At 48.1% G+C, this 20,233-nt stretch overlaps 1 protein-coding gene across 5 annotated transcripts in view; it reads left to right on the forward strand.

The window, feature by feature from the left end:
* Positions 1–20,233, forward strand: part of LOC149349408 (protein FAM184A-like) — a 152,474-nt gene that overhangs the window by 120,823 nt on the left and 11,418 nt on the right. For all 5 annotated transcript variants that reach the window (XM_089578311.1, XM_089578315.1, XM_089578314.1 and 2 more), the window contains 2 exons: positions 16,481–16,627; positions 19,069–19,135. In XM_089578311.1, the coding sequence (XP_089434437.1) occupies positions 16,481–16,627; positions 19,069–19,135 (214 nt within the window). The remainder of the gene's footprint in view (positions 1–16,480; positions 16,628–19,068; positions 19,136–20,233) is intronic.

The raw sequence follows: 20,233 nt of genomic DNA on the forward strand, positions 1-20,233 counted from the left end.
GCGCTCCGTGGGGCTCCTTCCTCGGCGATCCTGGAGCATAACCCAGCAAGCTTTTTTGGAGCCGAAAAAACCACCGGAACACCATGCCTGTTTGCCACTTTCTTTAATTTGTGGGCGACTTTGTGCATGTAAGGAAGCACCGTCGGCTTAGCACTCCGCAAGCGCTCAAGGTCACAGCTATGCTTGCCTTTCTTTGTCTTCTGGAGAAGGTTCTCGGCTACCGCTGTGATGAGCGAGCAGGGGAATCCGGCTGAAAGCAGCCTGGGGATCTGATTATGGAAGCTGGAATGCATTTCATGCTCGCATGATTTGGTTAAGGATGATTCTAGGCACGAGTTTGCAATTGCTCTTTTCACAATCTTTGAATGTGCAGAATCAAATGGAAGTAGTGCTTTCTGTGCTCGAGGAGCATATTTCCAACAGACATGATGCGAGCCAACCTGCATTTTTATGTCTAAAAACTGCAATGAACCGTTGGCTGGGAGTTCGTGCGTGAAAACCGAGCCTTTGCCATGTTGTACAAAAAGAGTTAAAACACTGCTAACTGAATCAGTGTAGGTCAGCGTTCTTTGTTTCGAAAAAACAATTAAAAAATCATCAACATATCTAAAACACTTAAGAATACCGTGGTTAGTAAGCTCTACATTCAAGGAACGGTCAATAGCAGCTAAAAATATTTCGCAGAGGATCGGGGCGACACAGGATCCAATGCAAATGCCTTGTCTTTGAATGTAAAAACTGTCTTTAAAAGAGATAAAGGTGGCTTGCAAATAAAATTCCAACAGGGACATGAAGCTATCTACAGAAACCCCAGCTGAGTTTTGGAACCCTATTTCACCAGAACACTCAATGCATTCTTTGACAGCCGCGAACAATTCATTGTGAGGCACTGAATAAAATAAATCTTCCACATCAATGGAAAAGGCGTAGCCAATATTGGCAGTGGAATCCAAGAAACCTACTAATTCACCAGAGTTTTTGTCGAAAAAGGGTCAACAATCTGTAAAGCACAAAGATGTTTTTGCAGAAACTGGCTAATTAACATCTGCCAAGAACCCTTCTCGCTTACAATAGTCCTAAACGGCACAGAGTCCTTGTGTGTTTTTGCCGTGAAGAAAACTGACAGCGCTTTCTTTTTGCAGTTGATAATCGAGCTTGCAAGCTTACACAAATCTAGATCTTTGCACAGCGCTGAAGCCTTGCTTAAATCTTAAATTGTTGATCAATTGTTCTTGTATTGTTTGCTTGTTCCTGAGGTCGTTTTTGTTGTTTCCAGAATTTATGTATTGTGTGCCCACCCTGCGAAGGTCTTGTAAAAGATCGCAGTATCAATAAATAAATAAAAAAAATTTTGATCCTAGTGGCACTTGGCTTGACGCGTACGAAGTTCTTAGCGATAGCTTGTGCCGCTTTCTCGTTGAACGTAGCTTCTTTTAGGACGACGAATCCTCCATTCTTGTCGGCCTCAAGTAACCGCAGGTTGTTATGCCTGAAGAAGGTAACTACGCTTCTAGCTGGGTCTTTGATATGCCTCGTGGAAGCCGTGGAAACAGTTTTAGTTAGAGCCTCTACTCCCTCCAGGAGGCACCTCTCCCGATCCTCTCCGTTGGCCTTGCTTGAAATACGACGATTGAACGCCAACAGGTCGTGAGCTGGAACCGACGGCTCATAACTGTACTTCGGACCCTTGCTAAGAATGCCAGCCACCTCCTCAGGCAGCGCTACATCGTCCAAAACTAGAAGGCTTCTTGGACTATGCGCCTTGCACGATGTTCTGGTGCAGGCTATGGCTTGCTGGAGGCACTTAGCCCACCAAAATTCAGTCATCTGAGCAGCGAATCTTCTGGCGGTTCGTAACTTGATTTCCGCCAGCCATCCAGGGTCTAAAGCGTAACAAAGCGATCGCAAAAGGTCTTGAAACCTGCGTACTTGACGCCAAAGTTCAGATCTGATGTACCTGCAAATGCGCTTCAAAAGGCCCGCTCTTGGTTTGAGGAGGCCGAACATCGCACTTACATCTTGAGGTATGAAGCCCTTCCGCAAGCAGAAGGCGAGGTACCTGGCGCGGCAAGTTGAGCTGACAATGAGGTCCACGCAGGCGTTGACTTGGACAGGTGAAGGAGAAACATTCAAAAAAGGGCCCTCAGTGCTTGTCAAGTAATGTAGAAGAACTTCTTGCTGGAGCGGTTGGTGCATAGCTTTCTTGGGATGGCGTTGCGCACACGAACAAACGTACACAGGAAGAGGCAGAAGACAGAAAGAGCGCAAACTATCAACTAGATTTATTGCTTTCGCAACAGAATATGTATGCAGCTTACACACGTGCAAAACAGAATAGGGAGAGGGAAAATAAGGACAAGGGGGAAGGGGATATCAAGTCAGGCCTGCATAGGTCAGCGAAAGCTACGGATAAAATTCCTTTCCCTATCATATAAGGTGACCGAGGTATCGCTAATACAATTTCCGCCTTTTTCTCTGATGCGGAAAGCTTCTAAAAGTTCGCGGGCTATTTTGCTTTAATTTGCAATAATTTGCAATTTGACTATTTTGCAATAAATCTAGTTGATAGTTTGCGCTCTTTCTGTCTTCTGCCTCTTCCTGTGTACGTTTGTTCATGTGCGCAACGCCATCCCAAGAAAGTACAATATTGTCCGCATACATTAAACCCGGGAGTCGCTGCTCAAATACATTTCCGCCTAATCTGTACGACAGATTATAACCTAGATTTCTTTCTTCTAGTCTTCTTTCCCTATTGATCACGTAAAGCATGAACAGCAGCGGTGATAGAGGACAACCTTGCCTTAATCCTTTGTGCACCCCCACAGTTGTGGTACTTTTTTTCCCTACTCATGTAATTTCAACTTCATTATCTGGGTAGATTTCCTGTAGAAAATCTATTACCTCATGACCGATGCCTAAATCTTTCAATATGCTCCACAGGAGTTCCCTGTTCACGTTATCGTATGCACCGCTTATGTCCAGAAAGGCTAAAAACAGAGGTCTGTTTTCCGCCTTAGCTATTTCTATGCATTGGGTAAGCACGAACAGGCTATCATCTAAACGCCTACCCCTTCTGAACCCATTCTGAAGTTCTCCGAGTATCCGATTACCTTCCACCCATGACTTCATTTTTAATTTCACCGCCTGTATTGCCAGCCTGTACATAACAGACGTTATCGTAATCGGACGGAAGGATTTGATGTGCATCTTATCTCCTTTCCCTTTATAAATAAAATTCATTTTACTCTGTCTCCAGCTGTGCGGAATTTTCTGATTTGTTATGACTGTCTCCAATGCTTTTATCAGCGCTTCCTTGCTTCTTGGGTCAAGTTCATTAATCAGCTTAATTGGAATTTAGTCTACCCCTGCGGACGTGGTTTTAGGAATATTCGATTCCGCCTTTTCCCAGTTAAGACTAGTATGTTCTAAGCTGTTCTCTATTGTGCTGTCCTGTGTTGCCGCCTCACTTGGGGAGATTACCCCATTGTCGTTGCTAAAAGACGCAGCTATAAATGACGTAATGTAGTTCACAGCATCGTCTCCCTCTAAACATTTTCTCTCAGCATCTATAATCTGTTCCTGCGTTCTTTGATTTGTTTTTCCCAACCAGCTTATATGGTTCCAGAATTTTCTTGGCCCCCCTTTGTTTGCCTCGCGAACTTCAGCCAGCCATTTATCAGAGGACTGCTTCATTTTAGCCTGGACTAGGGCCTGAACTTGCTCTTTCTTTTGTCGATAAGGTTCCCATTTTTCGCCTATTTCCTCTGCAGATAACTGCGCCTTCTTTGCTTCTCTGTGTTCCCTTGAAGCCACCCGTCGTTGTTCGATGGCCTCCTTAATTTCCGTATTCCACCAGCTTCGTGGCTTCCTCTTTCCTCTCCAGCGGTTTATTCCTTTCACTTGTTTCATTTTTGTAGCGATGAGCAGTTCTAACTGATTATAATCCCACTTTTCCATGGGGCGTTTCTCGATTACTTCTTCTATTTCGGTTGATATTAGCGCTATTTGTTCATCGTTTAATTTTGCGTTGTCTTTTTGACCTCGCTGCATTTCTCTTTTGACTAGGGCTCCCAACTGTAGAGTAATACGTTTATGATCACTCCCTAGGCTGTACTTCCCCTCTTCGTCTATTTCCATTATTGCGAGCTTGCTATAGATGCCCTGCGACATTAGACAGTAGTCAAATGTTGTTTGCCTGTTACGAGATTCCCACGTGATTTGTCCCTCACATTTAGTTTCTCTGTTGACAATAACTAGGTTTTGCCGCTCACACAAGTCTAGCATTAACTTCCCGTTACAATCTGTGTATCCATCCAGATCCTCGATGTTGCCGTTCATGTCTCCAAGCAAACTAATATCGACACCGTCTCCAATCTGCTTTGTATCGTCGTTGAGACACTTAACTAGATCCTTGTTTTCTTGCCTGCATTTGTCCCCGGTCCCTAAATAAACTACCCCTAGCCATGTCCTTTTGCCAGCAATTGTGCCTGATACCCAGACATGTTCTTTGCAAGTTGATTTTATTCTTTCCAATTTGTTCCTTGATGTATCAGCATACCTACTCCTCCTCCCTTGTTCTCCGTTGTTGTTCTGTTGCACCCTTCCCAGACATAGCCATCGATTAAAGGTGGATCTTCTAGATTCCTCAGATGTGTCTCGCATAGAGCGTACACACATACTGCTTCGTCCTTTAACTGCTGTTCTATTTCTAGCCATTTCGCTCTCTTTCTACCCCCTTGCATGTTTATGTAACTGATCCTGGCGTTAAATTTCTTTTTCGTAGTTTTCTTTCTGGGCCTCCTAGTGGCCATTTTGCTGACACTGCTGACACTCTGCCGGCGCCACCTGGTGGCCGAACCTTGTCTCCCAGCGCGTGGCCGACTGTCTTCTTTGTCTTATATGAGCTCAGCGGTTCGGCGAGCCTCCCCCCGGTAAACGGCTGTGCTTCCCACTTCCTACTGCGTTTGTCGGTGACATTTGGTGGAGCCGTGCTGGGTACCAAACTATGTACGCTGACCTCGACGATAGCCATGATACTTCTGCCCGACGCGCGGACAGCACACCCATCCACAAAGCGAGCCATCGCCTGGGAGGCCTGTAACCCAAGTTTAAGCCACTGACAAGGCCTGTGCGGGCTATGACGTCCACCACTGGCAGCTAGACAGGTCAGTACTCCGGCAGTGCCCCGCCGTTCGTCCTTCTCGCACCTCGGTCGCCACCATCCTTCCACGGCGACCGGTTCGATGATGTATAAGATTGGTTGGCCAGTTTTGACCGTGTGGCTGTATTCAACCAGTGGGACGACGAGCGGAAGCTGATTAATGTGTATTTCGCACTGAACGACTCGCCGAAAACGTTGGAGAAGTTGGAGAAGGACCACGAGGCGTCCTTCTCCAACTTGGCAGTTTTTCACCGTGTGTTGCTCGCCACAGTCAGCTCGAGCGAACGAAAGGAAAATGCTGAAATTGCCCTTCGCTCCAGGTGGCAGCAGTCCAACGAGAGCGTGGCCATGTTTATAGAGGTCATGACACGCCTTTTCAATCGGACCAACCCTGCCATGTCCGAAGCTACAAAGGTACGGCACTTTATGCGTGGGGTGAAGGAGCAGCTGTCTGCTGGCCTCATGCGCGACCCTCCGCGAACCGTCGCCGCCTTCACCAAGGAAGCTACAAGCATGGAGCGTTCATTGTAGGAACGGAGTGTCCAATATGGCCGTCAGGCAAATGTAGCGGCCGCTCACCACTTCGCGTCCTTGCAGGCCCCGGGGATGAGGCGCTGCGAGAGCTTGTACGGAGCATGGTCCGCGAAGAACTGCGACACCTCCGCTTGAATGCTCCGTCGGCAACCATAGCTTCTACAGGGGACGTCCTCCATGACGAAATCCGGTGAGCGGTGCAGCCACCACCAGCACCACTACCGCAGCCGCACGTCATGTCTTTCAGCGATGCCCTGCGGCGACCTGCCCCCGCGCCGCAAGCGTTTCACCCCGTTGCCGGACCACGACCACCCCACCGTTACCTGCGCCCCGTCGAGCAGCAGGAGGACCTGTGCCCTCCTTTCAGCAAAGCGCACGTTTGGCGCACGTTGAACAATCGCCCGCTCTGCTACCACTGCAGGGAGCCGGGCCATATTCTGCGGAATGGCCCGTACCGGCGTATGGATTTGAGAGGATTCCCACCGGACGCGCCTGGACCGCGCTATGGTGAAAGACCGCAGAGCATAGAGAAGTACCTCTCCGCTGACGTGCTGCCCCCGACCTCGCAGCAGCGCCAATCGCGATAGCCATCTCCGAGGCGCTTTGCTTCGCCCAGTCGGCCCTGATCCTCTGGTCAGTTCAGACGCACGTCGCCTCGCCGGGAAAGCTGAAGACTGCGTCCTCCGGGGGTAGGGCCGCCGCCGCTGCACAGAGTGAACAGCCTCCACCCGACGATTTGACGCGACGGCCTGGGCGACGACGACCCGATCCGACGACACCGACGTGCTGCGAATGATTAGTTTCTGCTGAAATTTTAGTGACCGCCGACAGTTATGGAGTGACCGCACTCGTCGATACCGTCGCTGATTTTGCTGTGATGAAGAGTCAGCTCGCCACGATTCTCCGTAAGATTCTTACGCTTCCGTATGGACCCGTGACTCACACTGCCGGTGGCCATATAGTGACGCCGATCGGCGTCTGCACCTGCCGCATCCAGATCCGCGGTCTTACTTTCACTGGCTCCTTTGCCGTATTACGTGACTGTTCCAAAGATCTGATGCTGGGCATGAATTTCCTTTAAAAGTATGGTGTGGTTATCGACCTTCGGGAGCTCATGGTATCTTTTTCCGCCCAGCGAGCCGTTGGCACCAACACCGAGACCAGCAGAGTAACGTTGAGCCTATGTGACGACCACATAACGATCCCTCCGCGAGCCAGCAAGTTTGTCACAGTCGAGTGTAATGACAGCACCGGCACTCTTGGCATCGCTGAAGCGAACATGTCGCTGCTACTCGCTCGGCAAGTTTGTGTAGCTGAAGGCCTAGTATAACTTGCCAAGGGTCGCACCGACATCTTAGTCACCAACTTTACCCGTGAACCACAACATTACAGGAAGACAGAGGTCGTCGCTTATTTTGACGAGCTTGGAGAGTGCACCAGGCCGTGCTCTTTGTCCACCGCATCAGACCTCGACGAGGCGTCGTCATCGACCGACGTACACCTGCACCTCTTGGCCAGTCTGAAGCGCTGCGTGGAAAACCTCATCTATTCCTTCCGCGACTGTTTTGCATCAACTTCCAAGGTGCGACAGACGCCGCTCACCAAGCACCGAATCATCGTTGCTGACGACCAAAGACCACTATGTTAGCACCCTTATCGGGTGTCTTCAAATGAACGTGACGCCATCCGCCGCCAAGTTACACAAATGCTCCAGAACGACGTCATACAACCGTCCACGAGCCCCTGGGTATCGCCTGTTGTCCTCGTCACGAAGAAAGATGGCCCCCTCAGGTTCTGCGTGGATTACAGACGCCTCAATGACGTCACGAAAAAGGATTTGTACCCTATGCCAGGCATTGATGACTCCCTAGACCGCCTGCACCATGCCGCTTACTTTTCGTCCCTTGACCTCCGCAGTGGGTATTGGCAAATAGAGGTCGACGAACGCGACCGAGAGAAGACCGCCTTTATTATTCCTGACGGTTTATACGAGTTTAAGGTGCTTCCTTTTGGCTTGTGCTCGGTCCCTGCCACATTCCAACGAATAATGGACACCGTGCTGTCTGGTCTGAAGTGGCAGTCGTGCCTCCTATATCTCGAAGATGTCGTGATCTTCTCCAACACGTTCAATGAGCACCTGAAACGTTTGCGTGCTGTTTTCGAGGCCATACGTTCCACTGGTCTCTCTCTCAAGCCAGAAAAATGTCACTTGGCGTTTCATGAGCTGAAGTTTCTTGGTCACATTGTCAGCGCTCGAGGCGTTAGTCCAGACCCCGCAAAGACGGCCGCCGTAGCTGCCTTCCCCAAGCCCACAGACAAACGGAGCCTCCGTCGTTTCTTGGGCCTCTGCGCATACTATCGCCGGTTTGTTCATGATTTCTCCAAGCTAGCAAAACCTCTGACCCGCCTGGCGAAAGACGCTCAACCCTTCTTCTGGGGCCAGGGTGCCGACTAAACCAGCCGGACTCCTGCAGCCTATCGATCGCCCCCCCCCCTCCCCGCGCCTTCCATTTCAACAGGTCGGCATGGACTTATTCGGCCTATTTCCGGCGTCTTCACTGGGTAACCGGTATACTGCTGTTGCAACTGACTATCTTAGCCGCTACTGTGGGACCAAGGCCCTTCCCCGTGGTACCGCAGCCGAAGTTGCACATTTCTTCATTCTCAACATTGTGCTCCGTCACGGAGCCCCTACAGTCGTATTAACTGACAGGGGAACCGCGTTTACGTCGTCACTTACGAGCGAGGTACTTCGACTCAGTGGCACCAGCCATCGAAAGACTACAGCTTACCATCCGCAAACCAGCGGACTGACTGTGCGGCTTAAAAAGACAATTGACCATTTGCGGAAAAGTTTCTGCGCATGCGCAGCGAAGGCGCAGCCAGCGCCCTCTATAGGCGATTTGGTTTTGGTTGGAAAACATGAGCCGGCCGTGCATTCCCTGGCTGTAGTGCGGCGAATGATGTGAGCTCTTTGCCTCGCTTTTGCAGCGTGAATGAAAATGCCAGCTCATTGCTTGGCCTACGGCTGCACGAATTACTTCATTCACCAAGGAAGCACAAAGGTCAGGTTCCGGCCCAGCTCGTTTCGAAACGGATGTTCCTGCTGTATTTCGCGCTTGCTGCCAAGTGCACGCAGCTCGGTCGTTCTAGAAGAGTTTTGCCATCGACACACGTGCGTATTCGGTGGAAACCGAATGAGTATGAACACTCACCATAAATGCAACAATGTCAAGCCGTGCTATCTGAACAGCGGGAGCACGGCAGAGCGCAACCTCGCGTATGTCCGTTCATTCTAACGCTCCTGCGGTCCGTCAGCACGCAAAGCAACGCTCTGCCGTTTCCGCACGAGCCATTATTGAGATAGTACAACGGGTCGGTTACTGATCAGTTAAGTGTGCCCAGCAGCAAAATGTGCTGTACGAAGTTAGCAGAAACTCCTCTCCTATCAAGAAAGCGTTCCAATGACGAGAAACCAACGACAAGGAAGGCCGTTACTAACGACGAACCATGCCGTTGTCACATAAACACCGGTATTCACTGACCGCGCGGACGCGCCACTCTCACGAAATCGAGTTCATCGTTAGTTGCTTGAAGATTCATCATCAAGTTTCTGACGTAACCTTCCTCCTTGAAGGACCAGCCGCGATGAGCCTGGCCAACCTCTGAGGTGGTGGAGTGGAGGTATTTAGCCACACATTTCAGGCTACCACGCGAAAAATCTTCGCTCCACCTCGTTTCTAAAAACTCAAATGGGAGGTTCTCCTCCTCTGTCATCCTCTTTCGTTAGCAAACGCACGTTTCCGGCAAATAAACAACACTGAAACAACACAACAAGCGCACGAGAACTGCTGAACGCTGCCTTGCACATGTCTGCTCGGGAACAACTTTCCAACCAAAAGTTCCGGTGGAGCTTCCCTCTTTGCACGACAGGTGGCGCTCACTTTTCCCCAAATGGAAATGGTCTCTCACGCGTGGAGACCGGGACCGGACCAACTGGGAGAGCGACTGCGTAAAATAGATGAGTACTTTCCTTTAATGGTTTTAAAAGTGTGTTTAGTTTTTTAGGCTGTTAGGGGAAGTGCAGGTTAAGGAATAGAATTTAGGTCAGTGACCTATATTTGGCCGGGACTATTCGGCCGGCAGGTTTTTTTTTTGTGCGTTATCCTTTAGAGAGATACCTATTTTTTTCTAAGTGATAGATCGGCATTTGCTATAGGCAGAATTTTATTTTATTTGTGCACGTGTTTTCAAGTTTGTTTGTCTTGAGCCTGTAGTTACCTTAGCATTTGGTTACCTTAGCAATCGAGTGTTGCTAAGATGGTTAAGCTACTGAAGGTTAGTTGTACGGAGTGTGAGGCGTCGGTGAATTTAAAAGAAACGCGGTTCGATTCGGTGGAGGAGGCCGAAGGCGCAGATTTTATGTGCAAATTCTGCGTATTAGGTGCACGCCTGGACAGGGCTGAACAGGCGAACAGCGAACTAGCTCTAAGGATGGATGCTCTAGAAACAGAGTTACAGATAGAGAGGGCAGAGAAGCGTGAGCTTCAAGAACAGCTTTGTCAGTTGGAGTCAAAAACGGCTGACACCGCCATTGGAAGCCACAATGGCGGGCATTCCAGCGCCAGCCACGTGGATGGGGCTTGCACTGGCATGGACAGCGAGAAGCCAGTAGGTCGGACATGTTCAGGCAGCAACAGCTAAGCACAGGTGGCAGCTGGGAAGTCGAGAGGCGATACTGAGAAGGGGAGCGAGCTAATTCCAGGAAATGAGGTCACAGTCACTGATAAGAGGCAGCAAGATCCGGAAGTTAGAAGGGAGGGGCAGAGTAGGCTAGTGCTTATCGCTGGTGACTCAAACATGGGGCGCTTATTCTGGACCGGGTGAAGGGTGATAGGCGGGTAGCAGTCGGGGTGTTTCCAGGAAGGACAATGGACGATGTTCTGAGAGGGACTAAAAGTGAACTTTCCGAGAAGGCTGCAAGGCGTAACTTGGTAGTGGTAGCGGCGGGGCTAAATGATGTCCTGAATGGGAACGCCGCACAAGTAGGCAAAAGATTAGCTCAGGGAGTTGACGATATAAGGGCGATAGCACACCAAGCGCAGGTCGTGGTGTGTACAGTGCCGGAGGTACAAGGAAGGAATGTAGAAGTTGCTAACGACGTTGTGAATTTTAATCGAGAGATAAGGCAGTTAGGCCTCCAGAAAGGCTTTGAGGTGGTAGACATAAACAAGGAAGTGCACAGAGCAGGTTCGGGCAGAGACTTTGTACGAGATGGCATCCATTTCAGTGGAAGGGTAGGAGAAGATATAGGCGGGCGCCTGGGAGGCCGAGCGGTAGCTTTTTTAGGGGGTCCACGGTGGCTCAGGGCTTAGGGGTAGGTAGGAGCGATGTAGTAAATGTAACAATGGCGGCTGAGCCCAACAAAATGGCCGCTAGGAGGCCCAGAAAGAAAACTACGAAAAAGAAATTTAACGCCAGGATCAGTTACATAAACATGCAAGGGGGTAGAAAGAGAGCGAAATGGCTAGAAATAGAACAGCAGTTAAAGGACGGAGCAGTAGGTGTGTACGCTCTATGCGAGACACATCTGAGGGATCTAGAAGATCCACCTTAAATCGATGGCTATATCTGGGAAGGGTGCAACAGAACAGCAACGAAGAAGAAGGGAGGAGGCGTAGGTATGCTGATACATCAAGGAACAAATTGGCAAAGAATAAAATCAACGTGCAAAGAACATGTCTGGGTATCAGGTACAATTGCTGGCAAAAGGACATGGCTAGGGGTAGTTTATTTACGGACCGGGGACAAATGCAGGCAAGAAAACAAGGACCTAGTTAAGTGCCTCAACGACGATATAAAGCAGATTGGAGACGGTGTCGATATTATATTGCTTGGAGACATGAACGGCCACATCGAGGATCTGGATGGATACAGAGATTGTAACGGGAAGTAAATGCTAGACTTGTGTGAGCGGCACAAACTAGTTATTGTCAACAGAGAAACTAAATGTGAGGGACAAATCACGTGGGAGTCCCGTAACAGGCAAACAACCATTGACTACTGTCTAATGTCGCAGGGCATCTATAGCAAGCTCGCAATAATGGAAATAGACGAAGAGGGGAAGTACAGCCTAGGAAGTGATCATAAACGCATTAGTCTACAGTTGCGAGCCCTAGTCAAAAGAGAAATGCAGCGAAGTCAAAAAGACCACGCAAAATTAAACGATGAACAAATAGCGCTAATATCGGCCGAAATAGAAGAAGTAATCGAGAAACGCCCCATGGCAAAGTGGGGTTATAATCAGTTAGAACTGCTCATCGCTACAAAAATGAAACAAGTGAAAGGAGTAAACCGCTGGAGAGGAAAGAGGAAGCCACGAAGCTGGTGGAATATGGAAATTAAGGAGGCCATCGAACAACGACGGGTGGCTTCAAGGGAACACACAGAAGCAAAGAAGGCGCAGTTATCTGAAGAGGACATAGGCGAAAAATGGGAATCTTATCGACAAAAGAAACAGCAAGTTCAGGTCCTAGTCCAGGCTAAAATGAAGCAGTCCTCTGATAAATGGCTGGCTGAAGTTCGCGAGGCAAATAAAGGGGGGCCAAGAAAATTCTGGAACCATATAAGCTTGTTGGGAAAAACAAATAAAAGAACGCAGGGACAGATTATAGATGCTGAGGGAAAATGTTTAGAGGGAGACGATGCTGTGAACTACATTACATCATTTATAGCTGCGTCTTTTAGCAACGACAATGGGGTAATCTTTCCAAGTGAGGCGGCAACACAGGACAGCACAATAGAGAACAGCTTAGAACTGACTAGTCTTAACTGAGAAAAGGCGGAAGCGAATATTCCTAAAACCACATCCGCAGGGATAGAGGAAATTCCAATTAAGCTGATTAATTAACTTGGCCCAAGAAGCAAGGAAGCGCTGATAAAAGCATTGGAGACAGTCATAACAAATCTGCAAATTCCACACAGCTGGAGACAGAGTAAAATGAATTTGATTTATAAAGGGAAAGGAGATAAGATGAGCATCAAATCCTACCGTCCGATTACGATAACGTCTGTTATGTACAGGCTGGCCATGCAGGCGGTGAAATTAAAAATGCAGGCATGGGTAGAAGGTAATCGGATACTCGGAGAACTTCAGAATGGGTTCAGAAGGGGTAGGCGTTTAGATGATAGCCTGTTCGTGCTTACCCAATGCATAGAAATAGCTAAGGCGGAAAACAGACCTCTGTTTTTAGCCTTTCTGGACATAAGCGGTGCATACGATAACGTGAACAGGGAACTCCTGTGGAGCATATTGAAAGATTAAGGTATCGGTCATGACGTAATTGATTTTCTGCAGGAAATCTACCGAGATAATGAAGTTGAAATTACATGGGAAGGGAAAAAAGTACCACAACTGTGGGGGTGCGCAAAGGATTAAGGCAAGGTTGTCCTCTATCACCGCTGCTGTTCATGCTTTACGTGATAAATATGGAAAGAAGGCTAGAAGAAAGTAATGTAGGTTATAATCTGTCGTACAGATTAGGCGGAAATGTAGTTGAGCAGCGACTCCCGGGTTTAATGTATGCGGAGGATATTGTACTGTTAGCAGATAGCAAGTAAGATTTACAAACTTTGGTTAATTGCTGTGGAGACGAAGGAGACGCTCTAGGATTCAGTTTTAGCGCAACTAAATCAGGTGTGATGGTTTTTAACGATACAACTGACCAGGTGCTTACAATACAAGGCCACGAAATACCCAAAGTGACCGCATACAAATACCTCGGGATATGGCTAAACGAAGGGCAGATATACACGGAAAAGCACGAACAGGCTCTTAGGGCAAAAGGACGAAGAGACGCCGGGATAATGAAACATAGGGCATTATGGGGGTACAACAAATATGAAGTACTAAGAGGTATTTGGAAAGGAATAATGGTGCCGGGACTTACTTTCAGCAATGCGGTTCTGTGCTTAAGGGCAGAAGTTCAGTTGAGATTAGACGTAAATCAGAGAGCTGTTGGAAGATTAGCATTAGGTGCCCACGGCAAAACCACAAACGAGGCAGTACAAGGGGATATGGGCTGGGCATCGTTCGAAGCACGGGAAGCTAAGAGTAAAATACTATATGAAGAACGCCTGAGGAAATTGGACGATAACAGGTGGGCAGCTAAGGTATTTAAATATTTATACACAAAGGGCGTTGACTCACAGTGGGGGAAAAGAACTAGAAAACTAACCAGTAAGTATGCAGGTCATGAGGACGGAGAAAGAAAGAGCATTAAACGACAGGTTAAAAACGCGGAAGTTAAAAATTGGATGAATTCAGTGGAAAAGAAACATAGTGTAGAACTATATCGATACTGGAAAACGCAGATCAGGAAATAATTTTTCTATGATAACTGAAGAGGCAGTGCCCTAGTTTTTGAAGCTAGGTCAGGGTGTCTTAGAACGCGCAGCTACAAAAAGAAATTTAACGAAGAAGATGACACATGTGCAGTGTGTGGTAGATCTGTGGAAACAATTGAACACCTCATAATCAAATGTGACGGTATCCATCAGGATGTCGATGCAGGCGCAGTCACTCTTCCTGAGGCCCTAGGGTTTAAAGATAACAATGGTCATGTAAATAAATCTGCAGTGGAAGTTAGCAATAAGCGATTGGAGGATTGGTGGCTGAAAAGCAGTGATGTGGCATAAGGTTAGAATTGTAGGAAACCGCAGGTAAAGATGGTGGCGATTCTTAATGAGAATTGCCAACACAGTAAACAAAAAAAATAAAGAAGAAAAGCTGAGCATGGTGGCAATTGCCACCACCCCGCTTCAAAGGGGCCGCTCCTATCCATTCATCCATCCATCCATCCATGGTCAATTGTCAATATGATTTCGATGTCTGTCGACGATGACCATGGGAACTGGGACTGGATCCTGCCTCACTTCATGTTCGCGTACAACACTGCACTCGATGAAACGGCATGCTTCACTCCGGTCCATTTGGTGCAGGGTCGCGAAGCCTTGAGGATGCTGGACGCCATGCTTCTTCCGGATCCTGCTCCCTCTTCTGTCGTGGCGGCTGACCAATTTGTTCATGACGCCGAAGCCGCTCGCGAAGTTACTCGACAACGAATCCGGCGCCAACAAAAACGTGACGCCGAGCGTGACAACCTCCGCCGCAGGGAGGTGATTTACACACCCGGTGACCAAGTCTGGGTCTGGAGCCCGATCCGTTTGCGAGGGCGCTCTGAGAAGCTTCTTCGCCGTTAGTTTTGTCGATACCAGGTGCTACGCCGCCTCAGCGCGGTGACCTACGAGTACTCCCTCAAGGAACTGTCCGGTCCTGTCGACAACCGTCGTCCGAAATAATCCACGTGCCGCGAATAAAGCTGTAGTACTCCCGTTAGCCCCTTTCCACGAAGATACTCGCGCCGTTAACTTTCCGCCTTACGTATTCTTTTCCTCGCCCGTGAGGCGTCGACTTCCAGCGCGTGGCCGAGCGTCTTCTTTGTCTTATATGAGCTCGGCGGTTCGGCGAGCCTCGCCCCAGTAAACGGCTGTGCTTCCCGCTTCCTGCTGCGTTTGTCGGTGATATTTTGGTGGAGCCGTGCTGAGGGCGGCAATGTATAACTGCCGGTTAACCGTCTCGGAAGTCGGAAAATGACACTTTTGTGTCGTTTATGCATGGTTTCGCATTGACGGTTGCTTTCAAGAGTCGTCAGCATCCTTACATGCTGCGGAATAACCTATTTAACGTAGCGGCGGCTCTAAACGGATGAAATGTCGAAGCAGACGGCGCTACATTAGCCAAAAGCGCAATGCTAGGATGGAAAGCCTCGCGGTCTGCAACAGCATCTCAGACTTCGCGGGTCAGTGCCTCATAACCCATAACGACCGTACTTAATTCCAAAGGTGCTGTTGTCTCACTGCGTTCCTGGTTTCAGCACTTTCTTAATTTTGTCCTCACTTTAACTAGTATTTAGTGGCCACTTAGGTGTGACTTGCATGCCAGAAATACTGAAATTTTTCGGTTGAAATTGAGTTTCAGAAAATGAATTCGGTGTATTGGCGTTTTTCAGTTTAAACAGAAAATTCTAACCAATATAAATCATCAAAGATCGCTTCGTGTACCATTGAATCGCACTAGTTTGATATGATGCGCTATGTTTTTGGCCGTGTTTACATATACTATCGCTCCACTCTGTTCGCGTTTCTTTTAAACACGCTTTAACTTCAGTGGTAGCAAAAAGCTGCTAGGGTTGTCGGTGATGCATTCCAGGGCGACTCAGGTATCTTTCTTACAACCCAGGTAAAAGCGCCATCAAAAGAAATTCGAACAGCGCAGCGCGTAGGCGCCGCGCTATTAGCGTTTCTTTCCATCATGATAGTATATCTGCTGTGAGACTCCTTTCCTTTAGCGCTTGTAATATCATGCAATAGCTGCTCATGTAAATTCAACAGCCACCTTCAAGACGAGAAGGATTCATAGTATCTCAGCGGCATTTCGAAATAACTGAGCGAAGAATGCTGCAGAGCCTGCGCCTCACGGAGGAGTGTTATTTCTTGCAATGCCGTACAGGTCTGCGTTTCCAATGATATATTTTGTTCTTCAGGCTGGCCTGATCGTGGATGGCATTTCACGCTCGCATTTTTTTTACTTCGGCCCACGTTTTTGTTTTGGAAAGGGGGAGGGATGGGGGCAGCGAAAGCCGTTCCCACCGCATGTAATATTTCGGACTGTATGGCGTTTGTAATGTAATCAAGTGCCTACGTTTCTTTGTTGTTGTGACCCAGAAACTTGGAACTCTACTGGCAGCGACGAATAACAAAGGAGCTGAACGACAATCGCACGAGGCATGAGCAAGAAAAGAAGTTTCTTCAAGAAAACTACACAAAGACTTTAACCTTACTGAAGGATAGAATCGCATCACTCGAGAAAAGGTGAGTGGGTCTAAAATCGTTCGCATCGAACGAAAGCATTGCCTTCGTGTTACATTATCCCTGTGGCGGCAAATTTTGCCCTGTGGCGGCAAAATCCTTGTGGCCGCAATTTTTTCGTCAAGATTACGGTGCTTGCGCAGGAAAATCGGCACCGCAAAATTTGCGCTTGAAGCATAAGCATTCCGGAGCTCCGATCTATGGAACGTCATGTGACTAGTCCGGCATAGGCCATACGGTCCTGCATGACTGTCGGGAGCGAGATCACCCACTGGCAGCTACTTCAAAAAGGGTGCATGCTTTCGTCAGACTAGGGTTTTAGCGAAGAACTCGCGAAATTCTGGAGATATACTGTATCGAGAGTTTTCTTTGTTTACGGCCCTAGTTTATCCAATCTTTTGCCTTATTCTCTTCTGCCAGGCAAATGATTGCGTGCTATTCCGCTGCCTCTTGCTCCAGCGCGTCGTTTGTTGGGCACTCGTCAAATGAAATCAGTCGCTGCTGGCCCCCGTCGTGTGTACTCAGCGCGCGAGGCTCCAGCGCCTTCTTCCGGCAACAGCACCGCTACAAATCAGCCAGAGTGGAAAAACCAGAAGCGTATGAAATTATGGCAGTGCTCTTTGGCGTGCGCGTGCCCAGTATTTTGCACTTCTGCTGCATGTGTAAGAGAGAGGCAAGGCTTTAAACGAAATATTGCTGTTTTGGTCAAGCCAAAAGTTCAGCCGAATTAGCATATGCTAGAATCGTTTCCAAGGCCTGTTCGTGCTCTATTTACGCTGAGGTCATTGATCGGTACCGTCAACCGTGAGTGCTTTCGTCTCGCATGCGGCTAAAAATGGTGCCACGTACACAAAAAAGCGTACCTTATTCCTACAATTAATGGCTGCATTGGCGCAGGTTGGTACTTCTACCATTCTTTCTTATTTTCTCCGTAGCGTGCAATCCTTCGTTTGTTACCGTGCTGTAGTTCATGTAAGATATCGAAACACGAAAAGAAAATTCCCGAACTACTTTCCGCTACATTCCTGGAAACGTCAAAGGGCAAGGGTTGGTAAAAAAAATTTCATTTTTTTCTAAAAATTCTTTAGCCCGTCACTGCCCATTCAATACAGCGGAGGGAAGCGCCAATACATTGCACTGTTAATGGGGAAAAGTGGAGTACGGGCCAATTTAAACCTTGCAGTGTGTTGAGAATGCCGGTTAAAAGTTGTCAACATCCAGGGTTTCATCACCTTTCGTCGAAGAAATGCAGAAACCTGAGAGGTAAGAAAGATTAGATCATAATTAATTTAAGTTCATTTTGATGACTTCTGAAAGTCTAGAGACGATAAAAAGTGCATACACATATGCAGGCGCGTAGAGCTAGTGCAAAGCAAAGTTCATGACGTCACCACCAGCTGCCAGTGCACCATTGTGGCCACAGAAAATTTAAGATGTTCTGTCGCTGTGGTCAGGTTTTGGGCAAATTTATCTTTCGGCATGGCCTCCTCCATCTCTGTCTGCCGACGCTTTGACCTTGTGATGATAACCAAGTTGAAAAGACCCACTTCTGCAATTTTCGTGGCAATTCATGTAGTTCTGCGAATAAAAATACGAAATTACAATTTTACATTCGATGTAATGGACGATACGTCGGACATTACAGGTTAAAGCTAAATACTGTACAATGTGCTCCTGAACTTGTGCGAAGAAACGCTGTTTCGAGGTTCCCAGGCTGCAGTTTAGTTTTTGTCGGAATTAGCGGGAATACACCGCACAATGGCCTATTTTTCTCTAAGTGATGGGGAGCCCCTCTCGATGGCCGACAAGACCTTCTCCATCCTTGTCAAGGAATTTAGTTAAAGCCCACAAGTCGTCCGTCTTTGCAAGTCACTGGCATGACATTTATTTGAACGCTTTGAATTCGAACGTGCGTATGTCGTTCTAGAGCACTGCACAGCGGCGCCGATGTCTTTTTGCATATGAACAGTTGCCCATACCTTGTTGCCACTTCCTGCCGACTGTGCATGCATCGTTAGCGGCAGTGCGGCGAGGTGACATCTCCTCATATATTTTTTCTTGACTGGTGTCCGTGCTGCCTATGATGTGCCTTGTTGGTGAAAGTGGACAATACAGATGAAATTTGGTGAAGGCTGGAGTTTTCATGAAACGAACGAATTTCACAGTTTGACGATCTAGTGGATTTCGAAAGTCGGCGTCAGTACCACGTTTTTACGCTTGTGGACGCTAACACTGGATTAATTCATGCCAGAAGTCATCGGAGGATAACATGTCGTATGATACGATTCTAGCGAAAATATTAAAGTGAACACACCCGCCTCCTTTCTCATACAGTTTTCCTGACAGTCTGGTGTCTTACGCATATCAGTAGGAGAACATAGCGCTACACAGACGCTACACATGCCATGAGCGGTAGTAAGCAGCGGGTGTTTCTTCTCACGCAGAGCACAGGGAGAGGTGCCCAGCAGCGCCAAGCACCTGGACCTCTGCCAAGTGGAGCCGTACGCCGAGGTGCGCCGCCACGCTGCGAATATCGCTGCGCAAGCTCGCTCAGCTGGTGGAGTTAGCCCTGTAATGCCCAGGCATTTTATCACCCGTTCATTGCGAAAGTGCAAAAAAGTGTGAGAAAGAGATCATTACAGTGCAAAACAGTCCAGCAAACTTAGTTCATTTCTGGACGTGTAAGGATAACTGAACTGCGCACAAATACGTAAGCGCTTAGAGTGAAACTAAAGCGAAATTAAAAACTGATGCGTCACCTCCCATTGCAGCGTTACGACCGCATGAATTTTAGGGTTACCTTTTGCATGAATTTCTCTTTCAGCTTTGACAGCCGGCAGTATCACTTCGCTTTGATAAATATGGAGGGAAAGGTCATTTCTGCAATTGCTATACCAATTTGTGTAGTTCGCGAGCAGAAATGAAAATTATTCATATTTTTGCATTCTGTGGCCTGGGTGATACGCCGAGAATTACAGGGTGAGCTGATCTCTGCATGTTTCCCAGAATTCCTCATGAGCACTGTCTGCACGCGAGTGTGTTGACAGCACACATTTACCTTTCATACATGCCAGTGCGATGTCAGTGCACGTAAAAGAACCCCAGGTGGTCGAAATTGCCGGAGCCCTCCACTACGGCGTCTCTCATAGCCTTAGTCGCTTTGGGACGTTAAACCCCATAAACCTAAACCAAACCTTTCATACATGCAAAACCAAACTCTAACGGAAGCTGCGAACTGTTTATTATGACGGGAGAACCGCCACTACGCGCAGTCTTCTCATGAATAAGCTAAATTTAGAAGAATTTTGCCATACGTCTGCTCTCTCTAGTGCCTTGCTTGCCGAGGGCAATAACAGGCTTCTTCTTTGTATGGGCCCCTACCACACCTTTTTGGTCGCTTTCGTAGGCGTGCTCCGTCGCGTAAAGGTTGATCTGAACGGTCCGTTTTGCACGCGAATCGCGCGTTGCTGACAGCCGAATTGATACTTTGTTTGCTCCTTCTCTCTGAGCTAGCAGTAACCGCGATACGAAGGTCGCAGTGAGCTTTCTGCGCGGCACCCGTAGGCCTTTTTCGCTCATCCGAAACAAGGGACTTGGTATTCAGGAGGA

This window comes from Amblyomma mixtum, chromosome 3 (assembly GCF_055824585.1).
Source record: "Amblyomma mixtum isolate Tamu chromosome 3, ASM5582458v1, whole genome shotgun sequence".
NCBI lineage: Eukaryota > Metazoa > Arthropoda > Arachnida > Ixodida > Ixodidae > Amblyomma > Amblyomma mixtum.